The following is a 24,698-nucleotide window of genomic DNA, read 5'->3' as shown; positions in this document are numbered from 1 at the left end:
AAAAGAGAAGAGTGACACGTTTTTAACAAGTACAGCCCGCAGCATGAGTAACCATCCCTAGAATCGAAAATATGTGGATGTCTTAACTCAAGGATACTGGCTAGGCGGGAGGCCCCTCTTGCTGACACCCATGACTGCAAGAATGGCTGAGTAGACTTAAAGCCAGGCACATCACGGCTCCATTAGTATCTTCTCCTGTGACTCTGGACCAACCTTACATGTGGAGACTCAACCCCAAAAAATAACTTAAGGACTCTGGGAAAGTTCATCCTCAACATTACCACTTTCCAAAATATGCACAGGTGTGTGTACACACACGACAAATTCTGCTGATCGATTAATGAGCTTCTTTGTGAAACAAAAGCAAATGTCCCCTGAATATATAATTAATATTCAAAAAAATCACATTCCTACACATCAACAATAAACCACAAGAAAACATAATTAGAAGGAAGATTTCACTTACAATAAATTAAGAATCATCAAATGCCTTGAAATAATATGTGTACGAACTTTACAGGGAAAGTGACAAATTGTATTGAGAGACATTAAAGAGGATCTTAATAAATGGAAAGATACGCCACAGTTACGAACAGAAAGACCTAATGTTGCAAAAAAATTCAGTCTACCTCAATTTATCTATAAAATCAATACAATCCCCATTAAGATTTCAACAGGGTTTTTCACAGAACATAGAAACAGGTAAGCTCTTTATAAAATTTGTACAAAACAACACAGAATCAAGAATAACAAAACATTCCTGAAGAAAGAGAACAATGATAATGCGGCTAATTATGAAGCTAAACTAATTAAAACAGGATAAACAAACTGATGAAATGAACAGAGATCACATAAACTGACCCCCACACACATGGAATTTTGATATATAACGGAAGTAGCAGGCAGAAAAATGGGGAACGGAGGGATTGTTCAATAAGGGAACCAAAAGTGATTATTCAAATGGAAAAAGTAGAAACTGAACTTCTATCATCAACTGATGGACAACAATTCGGCATTACCGTTTCTTTTTTTTTTTTACTTTTTAAAATGAACTAATTGAGGTATAATTTACATATAGTTAAATGTACCATTAGATGAGTTTCTTACATATAACTACTATCCTAATCAAGATATAGAATATTTCTACCACCCCAAATGGTGCCCCTTTGCAATCAATTTCCCCATATGCTAGGATCCAGGTAACTATGGATCTCCCTCCTGTTAATATAGATTACTGGCTCCAGTTCTAGAATTTTATATAAATAAAATTATACAATATGTTGTCTTTTGTGTCTGGCTTCTTTCACTCAGCATAAGCAGCTGCACTCATATTGTTGTATGCATAAGTATTTAGTTCTTTTTTTCCGCCAAGTGGTATGTCATTGTATGAATATTCCACCATTTGTTCATCCATTCATCTGTTGATAGACATTTGAGTTGTCTCCAGTTAGGGACTATTATGAATAAAGCCACTATAAATATTTGTACATACATCTTTTTACGCGCATGTGTTTTCATTTTTCATGGGTAAATATCTAGAAGTGAAATTGTTGGTCATATGGTAAATTATATTTAACATTATGAAAAAGTGCTGAACCATATTCCTAACTGGTTGTAGGATTTTATATTCCCACCAACAATGTATGATAGTTCCAGTTGCTCCACAACCCGGGCCAGCACCTTGGTTGTCAGTTTTTTTAGTTTTAGCCCTTCTGTTGGGTGTGTAGTGGCATCTTGCTTTAATTTGTATTTTAATTTGTGTTTCCCTAATGAATAATGATGTTGAGCATGTTTGTACATGATCATTGGAATTTGCATATCTTCTTTTGTGAGGTGTGTAGTGAAATCTTTTGCCTTTTAATTGAGTTGTCTGTCCTATTCCTCAGTTATAAAGTTTCTTTATATAGCCTGGAAACAAGTCTTATGCCTGAATTATATGATGATAATATTCTCCCAGTCTGTACCTTGCCTCTTCATTTTCTTCATGAAGTCCTTCTAAGAGCAGAAGTATTTAGCTGATGAGTTCCAATGTATTGATCAGTTCTTTGGTGGATAATCTATGCTAAGAAATCTTGCACATCTCAAGGTCATGAAGATTTTAACCTATATTTTCCTTTAGAAAATTTAAAGCTTTTAGCTTTTATGTTTATGTCTAAGATCCATTTCAAGTTAATTTTTGTGTATGATGCAAGGTAAGAATCAAGGTCCTTTTTTTCCTTATAATACATAATTGTTCCAGTATCACCTGTTGAAAAACCATCCTTTCTCCATTGAATTACCTTGGCATCTTTGTGGATTCAACACTCTGTGTAGGTCTATCTTTGGACTATCTTGTTGCATTCATCTATATGTCTATCCTTACGAAAATACCATATTGTCTTGATTGCTATAGGCTTACAGTCAGTCTGGAAACCAGGTAATCTAAGTCTTCCAACTTGGTTTTATTGTTTTTTGTTTTGCTTGGCTATCATAGGTTCTTTGCGTTTCCATAGAAGTTTTTTAAATCAACATGCAAATTTCTTCCCAGGAAAAGGCTGCTGGGGTTTTGACTGGGATTATGTTGAATCTATAGATCAACCTGGGGGGAATTAACCTCTTAATAATATTAACTGCACAATCCATAAATATGACATACTTCTCCATTTACCTAGGTCTTCTTTAATTTCTTTTATCAATATTTTGTAGCTTTCAGTATAGAAGTCTTATCCTTTTCTTGTATTAGTTTTCTCTGGTTTGGGTATCAAGACAATATGATTCATAAAATGAGATGGGAACTATTCCCTTCTCCTTTATTTTCTGAAAGGGTTGGTGTAACATAGTATTAATTCTTTCTTAAATGTTTGATAGAACTCATCATGAAGCCATGTGAGCCTAGAATTTTCTTTGTGGGAAGGTTTTAAATTGCAAATTCCATTTCTTGCATAGATAGAGGCCTATTCATATTTTCTCTTTCTTCTTGTATTAGTTTTGGTAACTTGTGTCATTTAAGGAATTTGTCCATTTGATCCAAGTTGTTAAATGGATCTCAAAATAATTATTCTGAGTAAAAGAAGTCAGGTCAAAAAAAGAGAGAGTACATAGTGCTTGATTACAAAGAGGCAGGAGCAAACTCTGGGGATGATGTATATGGTAAAATAAAAATATATATATATTTGGTCTTGTCCCCGTTCTTTGCACAGAGCTCCTAAAACCCTTGGAATTTCCTGAGCGATAGGAGTGTCTTATTCATAACGAGCCCTTTTCAACCTGAGTTTATGCTAATGAGGTGACTGACTCTTGGTGGGCCCCTAGAAAGCTCCAGTACTGGGCTGGCTGCCAGAGGAACCAAACACATGATTAGCGGGTTAGAACTTTCAGCCCCACCCCTTGAGGTCTGAGAGGCTGGAAACTGAGTTCTATCACCAATAGCCAATGATTTAATCAATAGTGCCTATGAAACGAAACTTTGAAAAATACTCTAGAACCACGAGGTTTGGAGAGCTTTGGGGTTAGTGACCCACGGATGTGCTGGGAGGGTGGTGCTCCTGGATAGGGCACGGAAGCTCTGTCCTCCACCCTCCCTGCAAGACCTTGCATTACGTAAGTTCCCGCATTATACCCTTTACAAGAAAACTGATCATAAGCATAGCGCTTTCTTGAGTTCTGTGAGTTACTGTAGTGAAATATCAAACTTACGGGGCTGACCTGGTTGCTTAGCGGTTAAGTTCGCTTCGGCAGCCCAGGGTTCGTGGGTTCAAATCCTGGGTGCGGACCTACTCACCGCTCATCAAGCCATGCTGTGGCGGCGCACCAACAGAAGAGCTACAACTTTACAACTATGATACACAACTATGTACCGGGGCTTCAGGGAGAAGAAAAAAAAAGAAAGAGAAAGATTGGCAACAGATGCTAGCACAGGGCCAATCTTCCTCAAAAGAAAAAAAAAATCAAATCTAAGGGGAGGGCCACGGGAACCCGGAAATTGGTAATCAGCTGGGAAGACACGAGGGTAGGCTGAGAAGTCCATTTGCAGCTGGCATCCGAAGGGGGGCAGTCTTGTGGGACTGAGCCCTTAACCTGGGGGTCTTTGCCAACTCTTGGTAGTGTCAGAATTGAACTGAATTGTAGGACACCCAGCTGGTGTCAGAAAATTGAAAGTTGTTGGAAAACGACATAATATATATGTTCATTATCTTAATTTTGGCAATGGTTTCACAGATGTAGACAAAACTTACCAAATTGGACATCTGAGATACATGCAGTTTATTTTATGTTGATTACACCTCAGTAAACCTGTTTTTTTTTTTTTTAATTATACTACAAGGATGCAATCAGCAAAATCTTGAGAATGGGATATTCTACACAGCATGACTCGATTTCTTTAACAAAAAATTGAGGAACCTATAGTTCAAAAAGACTTAAAAGAAATAACAATCAGGCAGAATGGATGGACCTTATTTAAAACTCAATTCAAGTAAAAATGATTCTTATAAAAAATTGGAGAGATGTGCATACAGACTGAACATTTGATGATATTAAGGAAGTATTACTTTTTTAGCAGTGGCAATGTATTATGCTTATGTTTTTATATTTTAAAAGAGTTCTTATCTTTTAGAAATACACACAGAAATATTTACAGATGAAATAATAGATCATATCTAGGTATGCTTCAAAATAATGTAAAGGGAACTAGGAGGTATGGATGAAACAAGATTGGTTATGTGTTGATCATTCATAAAAAGCTGAGTGTTGTCTACATCAATTTCATTATATTATTCTCTCTTTCTGTATGTGTTTGAAAATTTCCTTACAGAAAATTGAAAAAAATCCAATTCTGGCATCCAGATTCCTGAACCATTACTTTACATACTTCCTCATCAAAATAAGGCATCTATACCACATATAATGCCATATATATTGATTGGAGGCTTAATGGTTTTTTTTTCTTTAATGCCAACTGTTTGGAGATACACCAACCCTACCTGTCATGACCTACTGGGGTCCTGCTATATAAATACAGAGTAAGTATAATAAATATCATATAATTAAAAAATTTTTTCTACTATTAAAGTGGTTGAAAGACTAGCCACCAGATATCTGCTGTGTACTGGCTAAGGAACAGGCAGGCTAAGTTGCACTTCAACACCTTACTAGTAGAGAAAACTACAGTATTTATGACATAGCTAAATATCTCCCACTATTAAAGGCCTCTATATTCTACATGAAGTTTAATTCTGTTTTATTCTAATGTCCAAAACAAAAGGCATCTAAACAAATATTTCAAATAACATGTAACATATCACCTAAAAAAACTAGTAGCACATAAGGTAGTTGTGAAGATCAAGCAAGATGGTAAGAGTGCTCCATCAGAAGCACCACCCAAATGAGACTTGTCACCATTACTGACCATCAAGAAACCCAAAAGCCAGATCTTTTTTTAGATAGGATGACTAAGCAGTCATACCAAGATTCAATTCCACCCCCACAAACTGTTTTCTTTCATATGTGGTTACTAAATATTTTCCACTAACTATTCATTAAACACCCAAAATAGAGCCAGATTACCCAAAGTCACAATAAAAACTTCACCACTAGGTTTAAAACCACCAAACTCTGCCAGACAGACTCTGAAGAGGTCTGTACAAGTATCCGGTACAGCTTAATGGCAATTCTTAAGGTTCCTGGTTCACCAGACCTTTGGCAGAAAAGTCTTACATATAATTTGCATTGCATGAAACAATTCCGCAGGAGACAATCTACATTCAGAAGATCACAACCCAATTAAGCTAAATGTGAATCCTTTGTGTTTTTTCCTACAATATTTTGACAATCCACATCCTGTTTTTAATGCCTTTTTCTTTGCAATATGTCACCCAACATTAAAGGGACACTAAACATACTTAAATGTCACTAGCCAAAAATGAAACCCGTCATCATAAACAAAAGTCCCTCCCAAAGAGATACAACTCAAAGAATAAACAAATTTATGGAGTCTTCAGTTTACCTAATCAAAGCTACTGAAACGTTGTGATCTAGACCATCTCTTCAAATTGGTTACAATAATTATTTTAGAATCCATTAACCTTTTTATCAAAATGCTTTGAAATCAGCAACAATACATAAGGTGTCTGTGCAGAACAAGCATCAGAGGAGGAAGAGACTATTAGCAAGGGGACTCTGCAGGAGGGCATGGAGCATCCTCCTCGCCTCCAAGAGCAACTTGTCACGTAATTATCTCATTTAAAAGATTCCAGGGAGCCAGCCCGGCGGTGTAGTGGTTAAGTGCGCATGCTCCGCTGCGGCAGCCCGGAGTTTGCAGGTTCAGATCCCAGGCGCGCACCAACGCACCGCTTGTCAACCCATGCTGTGGTGGCGTCCTATATAAAGTGGAGGAAGATGGGCACGGATGTTAGCTCAGGGCCAGTCTTCCTCAGCAAAAGGAGGAGGATTGGCATCAGATGTTAGCTCAGGGCTGATCTTCCTCACAAAAAAAAAAAAAAAGATTCCAAGGGCTTCTGACTTCGCCCAACATCCAAACTCCTCAGCACATTATCGGGGCATTTCCAAAGAGGCCCCAACCGACCTCAACCATGTCTTCTGCTGTCTTTGTCATATGGCAGCCACACCTGACTTTTTCACTGCTCAATAATTCTGCAAACGCTATTCCCTCTAACGCTCCTCTGCACATGAAAACCTCCTACTCGTCCTCCAGGATCCAGGTCGGCGTCACTCACACTGTGCCACTGTCCCCAACTCTTACAGGGGTAAGTCCTCTCGCTTCAGTTTCCGCTGCATGTCAAATGGCACTGTCGTCCCATTTCCCACAACATATTGTAAATACATCCAGATCTAGATACATAGATATAATCTCAGATGGTAGTTGGGACAGAAAAAATAACCCAGAACCTTGGAACAAACGGGGTCCCAATGATCCATACAGGTTCTGCTCACTGAATGTAGACTACAGCAAAGTGAAGAAAGAAGGTCCAACCTTCTAAATGGAATGTTTCACTATAAAGCTGCTTTATAGTGAAGATCTTCCCAAAATGAAGAAGAATCAAGAATGCAGGTCCTGGGGCCAGCCCTGTGGCGTAGTGGTTAAGTGTGTGGGCTCCGCTGCTGGCGGCCCCGGGCTCGGGTGGCGGCGTCCCACATAAAGCGGAGGGAGACGAGCACGGATGTTAGCTCAGGGCCAGTCTTCCTCAGCAAAAAGAGGAGGATTGGCAGGTGTTAGCTCAGGGCTGATCTTCCTCACACACACAAAAAAAGAATGACGGTCCTCCAGAAGCCATCAGCACAATTTTCCACTCAGCCAGGAAATATTTCCCCTCTAAATGCACAAAATCATGTTGCTATAACGTGTTGGGGTTTACACTGATTAATAAACATCTGCAACTTGAAAGAAAATCATTTAATCATTCATTCATTGAAAATATGTACTGCATCCTTTCTATAAACCAGGCACTGTGGGGGACACTGGGAATACACAGTGAGTCCTAAGCGTCTCTGCCCTGAAGAAGCCCACATATAGAGGGGTGACAGCAAAGTAATCAGGAAGTCCCAATACTATGTGACAAGTATGCTTCTCCAGGGGCACTTACAGGGAGCGACAGAGCCCAGTTCAGTACAGCCGAACTACAGACCCTGAGGGGCCACTGGCAAAGACGAAATGAGAGAGAAAGCAAGGGGACCACTCATGAAGGAGCTGGTAAGTCATCTCAGCCTGCACCAAATAACAAAATGGACAGAACACAACAGCAATTAAAAAAAAATACACAGAGAACACCGCCAGAGCACAAAAAATCTCCACCTTTGGACTCATTTATTTTTCTAACTATGTGAAAAACGAGATAGATGACCAGCTTTTCATGGCTTATTGAAAGCAAACTCTTCCTTTCCAAGGACTGACAGGTGACGTATTCTTTCTATAACCAGCAAAAATGCTGACTCACTGGATGCAAATCGCCACACTTCCTCACTCCCTAAACAGCTAGGCCTCCTGCCCCCACTCCTCCCTCAGACAACGCAAACCAGTCCAGAACCCCAGTAAACGAGCACCGTCTAGGCAAACACATTTGCACACTAAAATATGCTCCAAACAGGATCATCCAAAGGAATTTTTCTACAACTTTTCTTTTAATTTGGTATATGATACCTTTTGTCACATGAGAACTCGGAATTTGTGTCATCTACTGGTTCATCTTCCCCTTTATGGTTTCCAGGTTTGGGGTTTGCTTGGGAGAGCCCTTTATACTCCAGAGCAATAAAAATATATTCTCTCATACTGTTCTATTTTTACTATTTTTATGATTATCTCATTAAACACTCAGGAATTTATTTTTGTATCCAATGTGGAGGGATTATGATTTTATTTGATGGCCAGCTATCACACCATCCTTTCCCCCCAAGACTCTAAAAGCCACCTTTATTCATAAACCAAATTCAAATTATATCATATATGAATATAAATATACATACAGACAAGACTTTGCAGGCAGTGCCACTTATGTGATTATGCCTGCACCAATCCACACTGTTTTAACTGCTGTAGCAATGTTTTATACTTGGTAGAGCAGATTCCCATTGTGTCACTTTTTCAAAACGTTACTGGTTATTTTTTGCCCATTTTTCTCTTCTAGATGAATGAGGATCAGCTTGTCAGTTTCTTTAAAATTCTCATTTGGATTCTGATTCGATTAATCTGAAGAGAACGAACATCTTCCCAATATTGAGTCCTCCTATCCAGAAATCCTTGTAGCTCTCCACTGGTCCAAGTTTTCTTTGCCTTCTCTTAATAAAGTTTTGTCTTTCTTCATACTGGTCTTGTTGGTAATTAGTTAGCGAGGTCTGGATTAGAGCAACACATTAGAAAACACTTATTTTAAAGTAATAATTTGGAAATGTTTTGACAAATCATATTCAAGTAATTGAAAAACAGAACGCTGTCAAAGTAATTTTCATAAGAGAGACTTACACTGCACATGTCATTGGCATGGAAAGTATGCTTAGAGGGGAGATCATCTTAAATAGCAGGGGGTCTTATTTTTTTCCTGCTGAATTTAACCATGAGAGCTACGATTTAATAGATATTCATGACTGAATGAAGTTCAGAGGAGTCTTTTGTACTCAGGGAGTAAACGGATACAGTTTTCTAGTTTCATGTCTTACTATGCTTTCTCTCTTGCACAGCCTTCTCGCATCTTCTTTTATCATCCTTCTACGAGAAGTTCAGGCCAAGGGGTCATAAATCTGTCCATACTACCTGGATTAGTCAGGACTCTCCGGTTGCAAATGCATTTACTGAAACTCTCCCCACATCTTTGCAATGAGTGTCGTGTTTTTGAGTCAGCTGATGCAGTTTCCAAAAAGCACATCCTCCCTCTTCAGTCTGAGTTATTTGAGCTGCAGGATGTTTTGTATTTGTGTACGATGCTGTCATAGGAATTTATATCCTAAGTCACCAGTGCTCCTACACGGGACATTGGGACAATGGAGCTTTTCATCAGCCCTGCAAGAATATAGTTGCGATCCTCACACCTAGCTATCTATTCCACTATTTGTAAAAATTTTCAGATATGCAGAAGAGCAGAGTATATTGAACCCCATAACCATCATTTGACACCTCATTAACAGTCATCAAGATTTAAGTGTGTCACTGTTATCCTCCCCTAACTTTTCCTCCATTTTTTAAAGCAAATCTCAGACTGCATGTCATTTTACCGTTCCTACTCCAGTCTGCATTTCTAAAAATTATGGGCATTTTCCTTCCATAAACACAATCATCACTCCCCAACCCCACTCTGAAAATAATAACAATAATTCCTGAAGATCTAATACACAGTTCCCACCCAAATTCCCATGATTCTCTCAGAGGTGTCTTTTGTATAGTTGATGGGTTTGTATCAGGATCTAATCAAGATCAGACACTCATTTGATTGTTCTATCTCTTAACCTGTTTTATTCTAGAGCACTCCCTCTCCCCACCACCCACTTTTTATCTTCACTCCAGTGACTTTCCGAGGAAACCAACACAGCAGCCCCAAATGTCCCCCATTCTGGATTTGTCTGTTTGCTTCCTCATACAGTCACTCAATTTCTTCTTCTATCTCCATATTTCCTGTAAGCTGAAAGTCACCTCTAAAGACGTGATTATATTCAAGTCACCTTTTGGGGGCAAGAATGCTCACTAGATGGTCTTGGTACTTCATAATGCCTCACCTAAGGAGGCACAGAGTTATTTCTTCTTACTGATGTGAAAATTACTTAGAAAATTCAGTTGGTGACAGTCTCATCTCTCCTTTCAAAATCCCCCATCAACCTGTCATTTAGTGGTTTCATACACTGATGACTTTTGCCTAAATCAATACTTTCATTAACAACTGCAAAATGGTGGTTTTTCTAATTTCGTCATTCCTTCCACATTCATTTGCTGCAATTTTTCTGTAAAGAAGAATGTGCCCGCATCAACTAGAGATTTTTGGTTACCCCAAAATGTAGTTCTTACGGGAAAGGTAAATAAATGCTTAACTCTTTCCCTTTTTAATTGCCGCTTTTCATAGACAGAGTCGGTGCCCTATTTTTACGGCCAGTGGTGATCGACAAGGTGCTTTGCTTTCTTCTGCTGTGTTTGGGAATCTCTTTTTTGGATAGCATGGGTATATTAGTTTCCTCTCACTGCTGTAAAAAGTAATCACAAATTTGGTAGCTTAAAACAACAGAAATTTATTACTTTACAGATCTTAGGTCAGAAGTCTGAAATGGGTCCCTCTGGGCTGAGATCCGAGTGTCAGCAGGGCTGCGTTCCTAGTGGAGGCTCTAGGGGAGAATCCATCTCCTAACCTTCGCTAGCTTCTAGAAGCTGCCCTCATTCCTCGGCCCATGGCCCCATTCTATGGTCAAAGCCAGCAATGGCGGGTCGACTCCTTCTTACGCTGGTCACTCTGACACTGACTTTCCTGCCTTCCTTGCAATTACACCAGGCCCACCCAGATAACCCAGGATAATCTCTTTATCTTAAAGGCAGCACATTAGCTGCCTTAATTGCATCTCCAACCTTAATATTCTCTTGCCAAGTAACATAACATATTCACAGATTCTGGGGATTAGGACGCAGACATTTTAGGGGGCCATTATTCTGCCTACCATAAGGGTCTGAATAGATTCAGAGTATTTTAATCAATTGCAGCCATATTCTTTCGATGCGAAAACTGTTCCACCTTTGACCGGTGGGAGCCCCCTCCTCAAGCCTCTGCATTTGTTGGCGTGGTGCCCACCCCAACTCTCAGATGGCTCCTTTGCTTTCTGATTCAACAGATCACAGGGGTTCCAGGCTCATCTCGCCCAGGCCCTGCCAACTCCTTGAGTCAGGTGTGTTTGTGCAGGGTGCCCACTCCAACGGGACTGCAGTTGTTTCTCAGGTTCTTCCAAGACTAGACCTGATAAATCCATATATTTGAAAAGAAAAAAAAAATCATGACTTTCCAATTCAAATTCAACCTTCTAGGGTTTTTACTTAGCTCTTGTCTTGTCCTCAAGTATCCTTCATTTAAAGTTAAAATCTTAGTTCTTATCACCCAGTTGTGTCTATATGATCTATATGAAAAGATTTTAAACTCTTCTGCATGCAGCTTTATTTATCCTTAAAATATAGAGGGCAATTTGGCATCATCTCGCAAAACTGAAACTGCCCCCACCTGTCTAACTTTGAGGGGGCTGTCCTACAGGACTCACACATCGGCCCAGAGTTACACGGGTGAGCACATTCACTGAAACAGCACCTATGACGATGAACACAAGGTTAGGCAGATAATGGTTTTATGACATATCACGTAGCAATTCAAGACTGAGATTCGTCTCTACCTGACTAACAAGGAAAGCTGAGCACGTACCAGTAGGTGAAGAAGGCAAGTCGTAAATGGACCCACCCTGACACACAGCGTACTCCATCCCAGTGTGATCTCAACAACCTTTGTGTGCAAAGGTTAAATAGACAACCTGTTTAATTTTCTATCACAATTTAGAATGTACCACTAACAACATTATCAAGTTTAACATAAAAAATCCCCTATGTATCCAGAGTAAATGATAGGTATGTTCAAGCCAAGGATACCTATTTACCTACTGACGGGGAGAGAGATGAATTTTAACTTTGTTTTTTAAGAGAAGGCTGCATGTGCAATAACAAAAAGATATTTGGGGTAAGAAAATATTAAGAACCCCTCACATGTAGCTTTTCTCAGTTTATAACATTGCCATCATTACTGATAACTATCCTATTATTTAACATGAAATTGATGACATCTTACCTTTTAAGGAATTATCCATATATTTTTTATTAAATCAATGTCTCCAGTGAAATTACAGTCTTGTGCCACTTAATGATGGGGACACGTTCTGAGAGATGCATCATTAGGCAATTTTGTCATTGTGTGAACATCATAGAGTGACTTACACAAACCTAGATGGTATAGCCTACTACACATCTAGGCTATACAGTACTAACCTTATGCAACCACTATCATCCCTGTGGTCCATCATCGACCAAAACATCCTTACATGGCGCGCACAAGTGTATATGAAAGCTATCGAGCACCTTAGCAGATCCCTCATTGAATGAAAACAATGCATTTTCAAACTGTGTTAATAATGTCTGAAATTGACAATGTTCCTCTACCCAAATCTAAGAACCTTCTTCTCTTAGGTGATTCACTTGGCAAAAGATATATACGGTCTATTAAACGGCACAGAATTTGGTTTGAGCCTCAACTGTGTCCTTTGCTATCAACGTGATCTTGAGCAATTAGCTTCTCTTTGAACCTGAACTTCTCCCTTCTAAAGTGGGGATCATGAGTATTGTGGAGCCATTTCCAGGAATCTGAAAATAAGGACAAAAACATGCCCTCTGAGAATAAAAATTTTAAATCAATACATAACACAAAGGGCAGAGAAATGCCAGAGGCTCCTGGGCTGGCTAGCCTTGGCTGCGGCTTCAGTGACTGTATTATCAAATCCAGTGGAGGCCTGCCCACCAATCAGAAGAGGAAACGGGGAAATTTGGAAAGGCAAGTAGTCACAGAAACCACTCACTGTCAGGGAACTGAAGTGTTCCACATCCAGTGTAGAGTCACCCCGTGGAGAAATGACTCCGTCCCAGCTCCTGGAGCCAAAGAGCCAGACGCTAGATCCTGCCGACCCATCTGGGCACGGGCCTGTGCGGGCTGTGCCACCTTCTGAGGGCACTGTACTTCCACGAGGGCGACCCGCAGGAGACAATGCTCTGGCCACGCAGACTTCGGGCACCAGGCTCCTGGGAGAGTCAGGATTGAGTGTAAAGCAGCAATTTGATATTCTAGTTACAGTTTGGCTTTTCAGATAAATCTACTATGTGAGTTAGTGCATTTTGGGGAGTGGAAGCCTCTAGATTCATGGGATTCTTAAAAAGGTCTTTAACTTTAAAATAAGAACCACCAGCCTATAAGAAGAGAATGGGCTGGTCAGGCAGACTTGGCTGATTGACATGAATTTCACAAAAAGAGACAGACAGATGCTCAGTACGGTGACAAAATCTAGTTTCTGAGTCTGAAAGGCTGAAGGCTACCCCCCCAGGACCAGAGGAAAGATACTAGCGTCTAAGGAGAGAGCGAGCTTTTCCCCCAAATAAACAAAATACACCCCTCAACATCCCCACGTGGACATGTCTGGGGTAACTGTTTTTTCTTTTTTAAATTTCTGCCTACTATGGAGGATAATTCCAAGAACTAAAAAGAGTTAATACGTATAAATCTATAAAGCACTATATACAAGTATTAGTGGAGGTTTTTTACTCTCAATTCAAATCTATCACATAAACATAAAATCAGTTATCAGATGTCACGGTTTAATAAGTTAACACACACACATAAGGATCTAAATGTGAAGTCCAGGGGCCGGCCCGGTGGCGCAAGCGGTTAAGTGCGTGCGCTCTGCTGCGGCAGCCCAGGATTCGCCGGTTCGGATCCTGGGCGCGCACCGACGCACTGCTTGTCAGGCCATGCTGTAGTGGCATCCCATATAAAGTGGAGGAAGATGGGCACAGATGCTAGCCCAGGGCCAGTCTTCCTCAGCAAAAAATAAAATAAATGTGAAGTCCAGCAAGTTGATCTCCCATCATGATCATTTCAACACTGATCCAAGTCATACCCCAGTTCTGGAGAAAGTTTCCTAGAGTAGGAGAGAGTTTTAACAGGTCAGAACCACTGAGCTTTCAAAAGAGTCTTGCGGGGGCCGGCCCAGTGGTGTAGTGGTTAAGTTTGTGTGCTCCACTTCGGCGGCCCAGGGTTTGGATCCTGGGCATGGACCTACACCACTCGTCTGCAGCCATGCTGTGGCAGCGACCCACATACAAAATAGAGGAAGACTGGCACAGATGTTAGCTCAGGGACAATCTTCCTCAGCAAAAAAAAAAAAGTCTTGCTTTTTCTACTGTTCTGTCATCATATATCCTACCCCAGACAGTCATGAGATAACCACAGGCCATAATGCTTACCTTAAAACTCTAATCTCATATGAAGGAGTTTCTACCGTCTACTTCATTAAACTTTTCCAGTATGAAATGGCCAGAGGAAAATAAGCTTTTCTTATAGAGTAACCTGAATTTTTTAAAAAAATAATTTGAAACACCAATCTCCCATCTAGCAGGTCCCTTTTCTTAAAAGACAGAAACACAGAATACAAGCTAGTTTTCCACACGGAATAAAAAAACCAATCAACCAAATGATTAAATCCTAAGAAATCCTTGATCACAAAAATTCTCACCATTATGGGTTTTTTTGGAGGTGGGGAGGGAAGTTATTAACATAAGTATCTTCTCATTCATTATTAGAAATTGCTATTGTGCAGAAAACACCTTCTCCTTCTAGACCAATTCTAGCTGGGATGTTTTGCATAAATAACAAGCTTTCCTCTGCTGCCCCTAGAAACAAAACAGAAGGAAGCAGGTCCTAAATGGAATACAAAAAGATAGCACAAAAACTTTACACTAGATTCTATACTTAATGTTGTGATGACAAGATTCATTGCATGCTTCCTTTGCCAGTTAGGGTGTCATTATAATATAAGAAAATAGGAAATATGGGTGAAAAAAGTAGGACCGATTAAAGATGAATATTCAAGTCCCCGACTTTACCCATTAGGATGACGCCCATTTCCAAACAGGGTATAGACCCCACCACCACCACCACCACCACCACCACCAAACAGCAAAAGCCCCATATTTTTAAAAGAAGATACATCTAAAATGTCATCACGGCCTCAGACACTCACAGTGCAGAATGCAGGTCTGCAGTATTGAACAGCTGTATAAATGCCTTCCCACGAAATGTCTAGTTCATTTCTAACTTAAACCCTTATCAAAAGCAATACAGATAGAGAAAACACAGAAGAAATAACCTGAAAATATACGCAGAGTTATCTTTCCAGATAAGGTAATAAAGAGCAATGGGCTGACTTAATTAGACAAAGCACAAATACGAAGAACATGTTATTCCAGAAAGTTTTATTGCTGAAAATGAAGAAACTTGCTGCCTTCCCTCGCTAATGGAGTTGTAAGTTTCTGAATATATGAAACATAAACCCTAAAATGCTTAGAAGATGATCTTTTCAGGATAATTAAAGCTCACTTTCCCCCTAAAATATTTTAGCCCATAATTATCTAAGAATTATGCAGTGCCTAGCACTTACCTGGCGCTCAGCAAACAGCAGTCCCTGTCATAACACACGTATCACCCATACCCAGCTTCCAGACTCTGACTAATGGAAACATTAATCCCCTCACCAAACCAGGGTAATAAATGTTACATCATTCAAGGAACCAAAAGTTTTCTCCCTATAATAGAACTTTAGAGGGACTCAACCATACACCTGACATAAGATTTATAACTAGTTTTGCCATCACTAAATTAATTATAGTAATTTTACAGATATCTTTTTAGTCTTCATAAATTTTGTTATTCTTACTCAGCTAGGGAATGTTCAGACTGAGGAGCGGAGATTGCACAGGAGCAGCGTGCAGACTTCAGCGTGATATGAGCAATGACTAAAGGAACTGGGGACAGCTTCCTATAAAAGCCACCCTGGACTAGCACAGCTGCCTTCAAATATGTGAAGATCTGTCACTTTTGAGATGGATTAAACTTGTTTTGCATGACCACAAAAGGACAGTAAGAGATAGATGCACTGAATTAACTACAAGAGCTTTTTAACACGACAGAGCTTTCCAAGATGCTCCTCCAAGATGACCCTGGCTGGATGTTAGAGAGGGAAGTCACTCATTTAATGATTAGACTGGACGCCCTCCAAGATCTTTTCAAACATGAAATACTACAATGCAATGTTATTAATATGCAATCAATACAATTTTATTAATATGCAATCTGTTGATGTCTAAGGAAGACTAGAATGAATTACCTTACGCTCCATACACTGAAGCCAGCTGCTTTTAGATTATGATTTTGGGTTCATTTTCCTGAAGCAAAGACTTCTAAAGGATGAGTCAATTCTTCTACTTGCTTAGTTATCTATATTTAAGAGTAGCATGTGTGTGAACTCTTCTGTACTGAAGCCAACACAGCCCAGAGCTTACCGGATGGATGGATGCAAGGAAGGAAGGACGGATGGAAGGAAGGAAAGAAGGGAGGAAGGAAGGAAAGAGGAGAAGGAGGGATGGAGGGAAGAAAAAAGGGGAAGGAGGGAGGAAGAAAGAAAAAGAACCAAGTGAGGCATCATGTGTAGATGGTTCTAGACAAACAGTGCCACCACAAAGCTAGAGGAAAACTGAGAAGAAATCTGAGAAATTCACCTACTTATGGTTCTAAGGGTCACCCCTCCAACTTTCCAGAAATCCTGCCTCCCGAGCCCGCCCCCTCCGAGCACACAGCACAAGGGTCTCCGTGCAATACTGCCTTATATCTGCTACTATTTTGTACTTGTTTAAGATGCTACACCTTGTACTGTGTATAATCCTAACTACCACCTATGGCGTAAATAAAAATCATCTTTTAATGTTTCTTCCAATCTTTTTCTCTTGGGTTCTCTGTGTTTGAAATTAATCTTCTCTCCTGTTTACGAATACATTGTACGGATACAAAAATGCTCACGAGAGACAGAGATCTTATTAGGACATTTCATGATCAGAAATGACTAGATATCATATTGTACAGATGGGGAAACTGAATACTGTGAATTTAAGTGACTTACTGAGGGCCCATGGCAAGATGCCAGTGGAATCAGGTCCATATTTCCTGGTTCCTAATCTAGAAGTTTCTCTTCCGTTACAGTAGTATGGCAGGTGGAAAGGAGGGCACAGGAAAATGGCAGCTGCCCTTCAAGGTCTGGCCTGGCTACTTTCCTATAATCACCTTTTCCTGCTCCTGAGACCCTGGAAGAAGGAAATGGTAGCACACAAGAGAATAGGTCCAAGGCTGGGCCAAGGCTGTTACAAATCACCAATCACAACACAGCTGAACTGCAAAAACATTGTCACCGTACTCCCTAACGGGCTTTTTCTATAATGTCCAATACAGAGTGTATTACACCACGCCTATGCTCCCCCCTGACGCTGAAGCAGAGAGGACCCTAAAGGAGACTTCCAAAACTAGAAGAAACATTTAAAGTATATAAGGAGCCAAGGTATTACTTCTCCTCCCGCATTTTAGACCCATTGGGCAGTCAAAAAAGGCCCAGGGGTTCCAACGTCCAATCACTCATAAAAATAGAGAAGAATATACAGAGGTGAGAAACAGGAGAAGCAGAGGCAGATCAGGGACACCCAGCCTCATCGCCAGGCACACTACTTAGCATACAAATGATTTAACAATAATAAAGTAAAAGTTGCCAAGTTAATCGCTTCCATTTCCCCAGCGCCAATGTCCAGAGAATAAGCACAGACAAGACCATCACACACACAGAATACATTTTCACCTCCAGCGGTCTTCAAATACACTGCTCTATTAACAGAGGAAGATTCTTTGAATGAGACAGTGATTTTTATTGCAAACAGAGCCAAAAATACTGTTTGGCCCTTTTTCCTTTTCCCCAGAAACGGAGATTTCGGGGAGGCAGCCTGAGTTGCCCTTCTTTCTAAATAACAACACAGGGAGAAACCCTGTTTGGAGGCTGAGGGGTGAGGCAGTCTATTAAACCATTTCTCATTAACAGCAGCAAGATTGCACTTCTTGTGTTAAACAGAACAGGCATTTAACCCTCAAGCTCCTCATGGGAAATAAGGAAGAAACTGCTTATTCACTTAGTCATAATTACCGTCTTCGCAGGTCCCAGAGGAACAGCTGTTCTCTGAATCTCTGAGGACAGTCCGGACTTCTCTAATGCCTCACTAGCAGCCGACTGAGACGGCCCGCAAAATGATCTTTCCCCAAACCAAAAAGTATCACTATTTAGTCCATTCCTTGCAAAATAAGAGGTGAGGGTGTGCCTCATTCATTTTGGTGAGACAGCACAGCAAGGCGGAAGGAACCCGGATGCTGGGAAACCTGAACTTGACTCTTGCCTCGGGCATCCAGCTGTCACCTAGGCAGAGCACCTTGACTGCTACTCACCTGATAGCACTATTTTGGGGAACAAATGCCTTAATTATGCAACCTGCCCGGCAGAGGGTAAGCTCTCAATAAATGGTGGTTACTACACTCCTACTTCATGGAAGTTAAATTCTCTCTCTCGTGGGGGCTCCGGGGACCCCAGGCATCCTGTTTTCTATCACTTCGCATTTCCCACTCAGCTTGCCATCCACGGATGGATAAAGACCTACACATCCCTTCTTCAAGCCTTGACACCCGCTCCAACAACTCCCCTCCTTGTCCAAACAGATGTCTGGCAAAGCCAAATCCAGCATACCGAGGAAGTGCTTTAAGAGGCTGTCTCTAAGAACACATTGTGTCTAAAAGCTGGGACTGCCTGTACCACACAGAGATCTCCAGGGCTCTCGATTCAAAGCATTTCACACAGCCTGACTGGGGCAGATGCTAGGTCCAGAACTGATTGCACTGGAACATCTATTTCTAGGAATCGACAACTGCGTGCCCCACTTGCATCTTGAAGTCACTGGCTCAAATTAACTTTGACCAAGAATGAAATAATAACTGAAAGGTCAGAACAAATTACACGTTGAATGTGGACCTTAGAGAAAAAGAAGCGAGAACTTTACCACTGCTTTATACATCGATATACTCCCATCAACAAGAAAGAATATTTTCTCCCTGAAGGCTATTCCCTCTTTCCATACTGGCTTTTCAGTTCGCAGGCAGGCTGAGGGCACAGAAGAGTGCAGGCACAGAATACCCTACAACCGAAACAGAGAGGAATATATCAATATTTCACCAACCACTCACTAACTGGAGTTAGGGAAACTACTGAAGAAACCTGCATTTTCCACAAAAAAGAAAACTGAGCTACTTTTCAGCATCGATGACATCTGGGAGTTGATAGGAAGATGCAAACTACCATATTACTTTGCATATTATGGTTAGATAGCTCTTCAAAGGGAATAATTAACAAATTATTGTAAAACACTTAGCAAACATAATGTGTTCTACGAATATAGAATAATAAAAGCCATCCAAATGCTACTTGTCTGCAGTTAAATAGGACCTTCAAGCAACTGCACTTTACAGTAAACATCTTTCTTGGCTCAATTTCTGTGTGTTTCCCACTGGACTATAAGCTCCCTTGAAGGAAGGGGCTGTGGTCAGGTTAGTCACAGTATCCCCACGTCAGGCTCAGAGAAATGGCTCTACAACCATGTACTGAATTAATGTAATAAACGAGATCACAAATGTCCTTAAGAACTGTCTAAATGCTCCCAGAAAGTTACAAAGAATCTTTAAAATGTTGTTTTCAGACCTTCCTATCACATTGTATGAATCCTTTGAAAGGACAAGCTTTGCAATTGAGGATCCAAAATTTTCAGTGTCCACTGAACAGAAATGAGACTCTGGGGGAAAGATCAATTTCATGTTACTCAACCTTTTTCCACTATGTGTGATTTCAAGTCAAGTGAACTTCATTCTGTTTGGGAAAGGTTAAAAGGAGTAATGGCCCTAAAGCAAAAGCTGTCTTGATCACTTAAGATGTTGACCCTTTGTAGGCCTTGGCTTATGAACTAGATCGTATTAAATAAAAGTAGCTCTTTTCTAATATGGTCTGAAACAACCAGCAGGCATATCTAAATGCTCCTGTTTTCAACTGTGCCTGCACAGTGAGTCTATGGGTCACAGTTTACTATTCCCCATAGATTCCATTATCAGCTACATTAGCTCAACAAATGTTCCAGTAAACGAAAGCAGCTATGTAATTTGAACAAATAGTCAGCTTTTACAGGATTTACACTCATTGGCTGGTTAATTGAATAACGTGTCAACATAACAAAATGGTTGCCTCTTGCCATCTCAGAGAAGCAAATCACCCCTGGGCTGAATGTTCCATTTTCTGAGATTCTCCCGTAATAGGCAGGGGACTGCAGATCAGGCATTTCATTTAAATTAGCTAGATATTGTTTAGTTCTGTTGCTTTTCTGTTTAAAACTGTGGAAAAGGCAAAGTAATTAAAATAAGGAAGCACAGAGAATACTACAGTGACTTGAAACAACTAGCTAGAAATAAAAGGTCACTGGTGATAGACCAGTGGTAAGTTTATGCTTCTTATTTAGATGCTAAAAATACGAAGCTAAACATCTTTTTCAAGAATAACAAAGCCTGGGGATCACATGGCTCGCTCCAAAATGAAGCTGAAATAGAAACTCATCTGAAAACATTTGACCAGCATCCTTTACCAATATAGTGAAATCATATTAGTTTTTTGAGTCATGTTGCTGAGGCATTTTAACATGAAATTAACTTGCTTACCGCATCTAGAAATCCCCCAACCTCCCACCCACACCCCAAAATCCAGCAGGTAGGCCACTAACTGCCATCCATTGGTAGAGAAAAATTTACAAGATGTTTTACCGGATAATCTCAATGTAACAGAATCCTAACACAGCACAAGGAGTGGCTGTTACTATGAAAATGGTCACATTACAAAACTAAAGCCAAAGCCATTGAGATAGACAAAACAAATTAGAATCCCTAGAGGAGGCTCCAATGGCCTGATTCAAGAGTCTATTTTAAAAAAGCAACAGAATAACAATTACTAAAGAGCTGTTTCCTAAAATTACTCTCCCCTTAATATTTCTCAATCCTAAAATGTCATGAGAGATATGCTCGCCATCACTAATCCTGCCTTAAAAGAAAGCATTGCTAAAGAATACCACCGAAAACAAAGGCATTCATACAAGGAAGTGAATATCCTAAGCACATAGCATGTTCTTAAGAAGGACACTAAAAAAGCAGAAGTCACATTAAGTTCAAAACAGCAAGAAAAAAAAAATGAGCAGAAGTTCCTAATTTTAGTAATATTATATGACCCCCCCACCCCACCCCCCGAATTAAGATTTGTTGATTTCACATAAAGAAACTCTACATATGTAGGACTCCCTGCCCTTTTGGAAGAGTAGAAAAGGCACAAGAAAAAGCAATTAAACAATTTATACCACATGTATAGAAATGTGGGTTTTTTTAATGAAATTCCAGTTTGATTTGGGGGTTCTTGTTTTACTCAGCTTCCCATTCGCCAGAAATTTTAAACAGCACCGCTGTTCAATGCGCGTCAGATACATACGTTACACTCTGGAATTGGAGTGTTAATGCCACGACGCTCCAAAAGGTCTGAACTCTCCCCTGATTTTCACAGCTTGGCATTGCTAATCAAAAAGCACACTCTGCAAAACCAACAAGAGTCATGGGCTAGGAAGGGCAAGCAAGCCAAAAATATCCAGCATGCTTCATTTACACAAGTTGGCTTTTCACAACAAATAACTCAAAGGGACTGATATTTTCTATGTCGTTAAGTCTCGGGCTCGTGAACTTGTAAAAAATAATCTGGTGATCACCTAGTGTCAAAAGAAAGATTTTTTTCTTATGTCAAGGTAACACTTAAGCAATCTTGGGTGTATAACATTTGAAGGAGTGATGCTTTGCAGAATAGCTTTAGTTTAGATTCCAATATCTTACAAAATTGCATGGTTTCAAATTCACCATAAAGAAGATGCCTCTTTTTATCATCAATTCCACTAAGAGCTATTTAGCATCAAGGAGCCACATTCGCTGTACAACTCACGATGGTGTTAATTAGGAAAGAAGCTAGGGGGAAAAAAATCCAACCCTGATACACTGATGCGCTATTTGAAACTCACTATTAATGCGATGAACCATCTTTCCTGGGGCTGTGCTAATGTGAACTAGTTAAGTCTTTTATGAGTTCATCAATAATAAATCATTTTCGAGATAAAATTACAACTTGGTATGGACCTTGCCGATTTAATAGGGCCCTTCTGTGGTAATTTAAACAGCAAATTCCTGTCTGGAATCACCCAGTCAGTGTGCGTTTTTAAGTGAATCCCAGCTCAACCTTTTAAAAAAAGTGCCACCAGGAGATCTGCAAGTCGAGGAAGCGGCTCAGGCGGCACACAGCACCAGAAAGAAAACTGAGTGGGTCCAAATCCACTCATTACTGCCTGGGGCCACAAAGGAGGAAAGGCAAGGAGGGTCGGAAGCTGTCTAGACGGGTGGACCTCAAGGGGACCAAGCACTGAAAACAGCAGTTTAAGTACCTGGGACAGAAAGGCGACAAGCCTGCACTCCCCAGCTAAGGAGCCCAGAGGGAGCTGAGGAGAGGATGGAGTTGGAAAGAGGGACAGCGGGGACCAGGGAAGGGACGACCAGGATGGAGCACAAGGCATGGGGCAGAGGGGGTGACAGGGATGGGCAGGAGGAAACCCCAGCACCGGAACAGCGAGCACCACACGGATGGGGCAGGACTGAGAGGCAGGGATGGACCAGCCCAGCGAAGTCACAACCACATCCCGGCGCCGCGCTGGGCACTTTGGGGCGCTCTCTCCGGGAGTCCCCCCAACAGCCCTCCGCTGCCCCATTTCAGAGACGGGAACGGCGAGGCCGGCCCCGCAGCGCAGCTGCCCGAGGACGCCGGCCGGGGGGGCGGCCGCGGCGCAGCGCCGACCCTCCCGGACGCAGGGGGTCGCTGGCGGCCGCGGGGGGCGGCGGCGCGGGCGCGGGGAGCCGGTACCTGGGCTCGGGCAGCACGATCTTCTTGCTGGCGCGGGCGGCCGGGGTGGCCTTGCTCTTCTCCATCGCCATCAGGTAGCTGACATCGGCCAGCACGGCCTCCAGGTCCGCCATGTTGGCGAGCGGCGGCGGCGGCGGCTCCTCGGGACCCGGACGGGACGCGCTCCCGCCGCCGCCGCCCGCCGCGCCCCGACGTGGGGGGGCCGCCCCGGGGCAGCCCCCCCGCGCGCGCCCGCCCGCGCGCGCCCGCCCGCCGCGCGCCCGGCGCCCCCGTCGGCGCCCCGCGCGCGCCGCAGCCTCGCGCCCGCCGGGGTCACCGCCCCGCCCCCAGCGCCCCGCCCCCGCTCCCTGCCCCGCCCCCCAGCGCCCCGCCCCGCTCCCTGCCCCGCCCCTCCAGCGCCCCGCCCCCGCTCCCTGCCCCGCCCCCCAGCGCCCCGCCCCCGCCCCCTGCCCCGCCCCTCCAGCGCCCCGCCCCCGCTCCCTGCCCCGCCCCCCCAGCGCCCCGCCCCCGCGCCGCGCAAGCGCCGCCGCCCCCGCCCCCGCCCCTTCCGCGAGGGTCGGCGGGGAGCGCGCGCCCGGCGGCCAGTGCCCCTCGGCTCCCGCGCGCAGCTGCCTGCCGGGCCCGCCTCTCGCCTCCTGACCCAGTCCCTGCGGGCCGCGTCCCGCCCTCCCCTCGGGGTGACCACCGGGGACTTCCTCTCCTCCCCCCTCCCGGCCTGCCGCCCCAGCTCCCTGCGCTCCCACGCCCCCTCTCCCCCAGCACTCCTGCGAGACCGGCGTGCCCTGGACCCGACACCCAAGGGGCAGCGGGGAGGTCTCCGTGCCCTGCACACGGCAGTCCTCAAACTGGGCGGTGTCCATCAGCATCCTCCAGGAGGTCTGGGGGGGACCCCAGGAGTGCGCGTGCCCCACCTGTGCCCGCCGGGCCCCAAGCCTCGCTCCTGACCCTGAGCATCCCCCCTGTAAACTCAGCAAAGAGAAACCTAAAAGCTGGAGAAAGTTGCTTGTCTGCTCCTAAGCAGGGCGAAGCGAGGGGAGAGCTCCCCCGTGGGAGCGGAGCTGCCCTTAGGGAGTCCCCTGATGGAGGAGCGGTGGCCTCAGGGTGGTCTCCGCTCTCTTGAGCTCAGGGGAGACCCTTGAGTTTGAGTGTTAAAATGCTCGCTGAAAACTAGAACGAGTACTCTGGCTCGTGTGGTTTTACCACTGATTCATGAGATGATTAGGGAGCACCTACTGTGCGCACAGACCCACCGCAAGGGTGATTTAGGGAAGTGGAAAATCTACAAGCCAACCCCAAGGCAGGAGGGAATTTCCAGCTTCCTGATCCTCAGTCTCGGTGTCTGGTCGCCACAGCCCACGCAGCCCTGGGGTTTTCATTTGCTTCTTATTTTTACACACAAGTCCATGTTCAGAACCCATGTGGCCCTGGGGCTGGAGTAGTGTTAAGGGACACCCAGGAACTGTTAAGACCCAAGTTGGGAATTAATAATAATAAAATCCTTTAATTCATGTGCGTTGGTCACATTGCACCATGAACCTGGACTTGACTAG

General features: G+C 42.7%; 1 protein-coding gene across 3 annotated transcripts in view; it reads right to left on the bottom strand.

The window, feature by feature from the left end:
* The window catches only part of GRK3 (G protein-coupled receptor kinase 3), a 118,800-nt gene extending 95,492 nt beyond the window's left edge, over positions 1-23,308 (bottom strand). For 2 of the 3 annotated variants that reach the window (XM_058531665.1, XM_058531666.1), the window contains exon 1: positions 23,149-23,308. In XM_058531665.1, coding sequence (XP_058387648.1) covers positions 23,149-23,261 — 113 coding nt within the window. In that variant the 5' untranslated portion in view covers positions 23,262-23,308. The remainder of the gene's footprint in view (positions 1-23,148) is intronic. The other variant, XM_058531668.1, reaches the window with a different exon arrangement.
* Positions 23,309-24,698: the final 1,390 nt, after the last annotated feature.

The sequence above is a fragment of the Diceros bicornis genome, chromosome 35, assembly GCF_020826845.1.
Source record: "Diceros bicornis minor isolate mBicDic1 chromosome 35, mDicBic1.mat.cur, whole genome shotgun sequence".
Classification (NCBI taxonomy): Eukaryota; Metazoa; Chordata; class Mammalia; order Perissodactyla; family Rhinocerotidae; genus Diceros; species Diceros bicornis.
The sequence above is the reverse complement of the archived record's forward strand: the minus strand, read 5'-3'. Positions and strand labels throughout refer to the sequence as shown.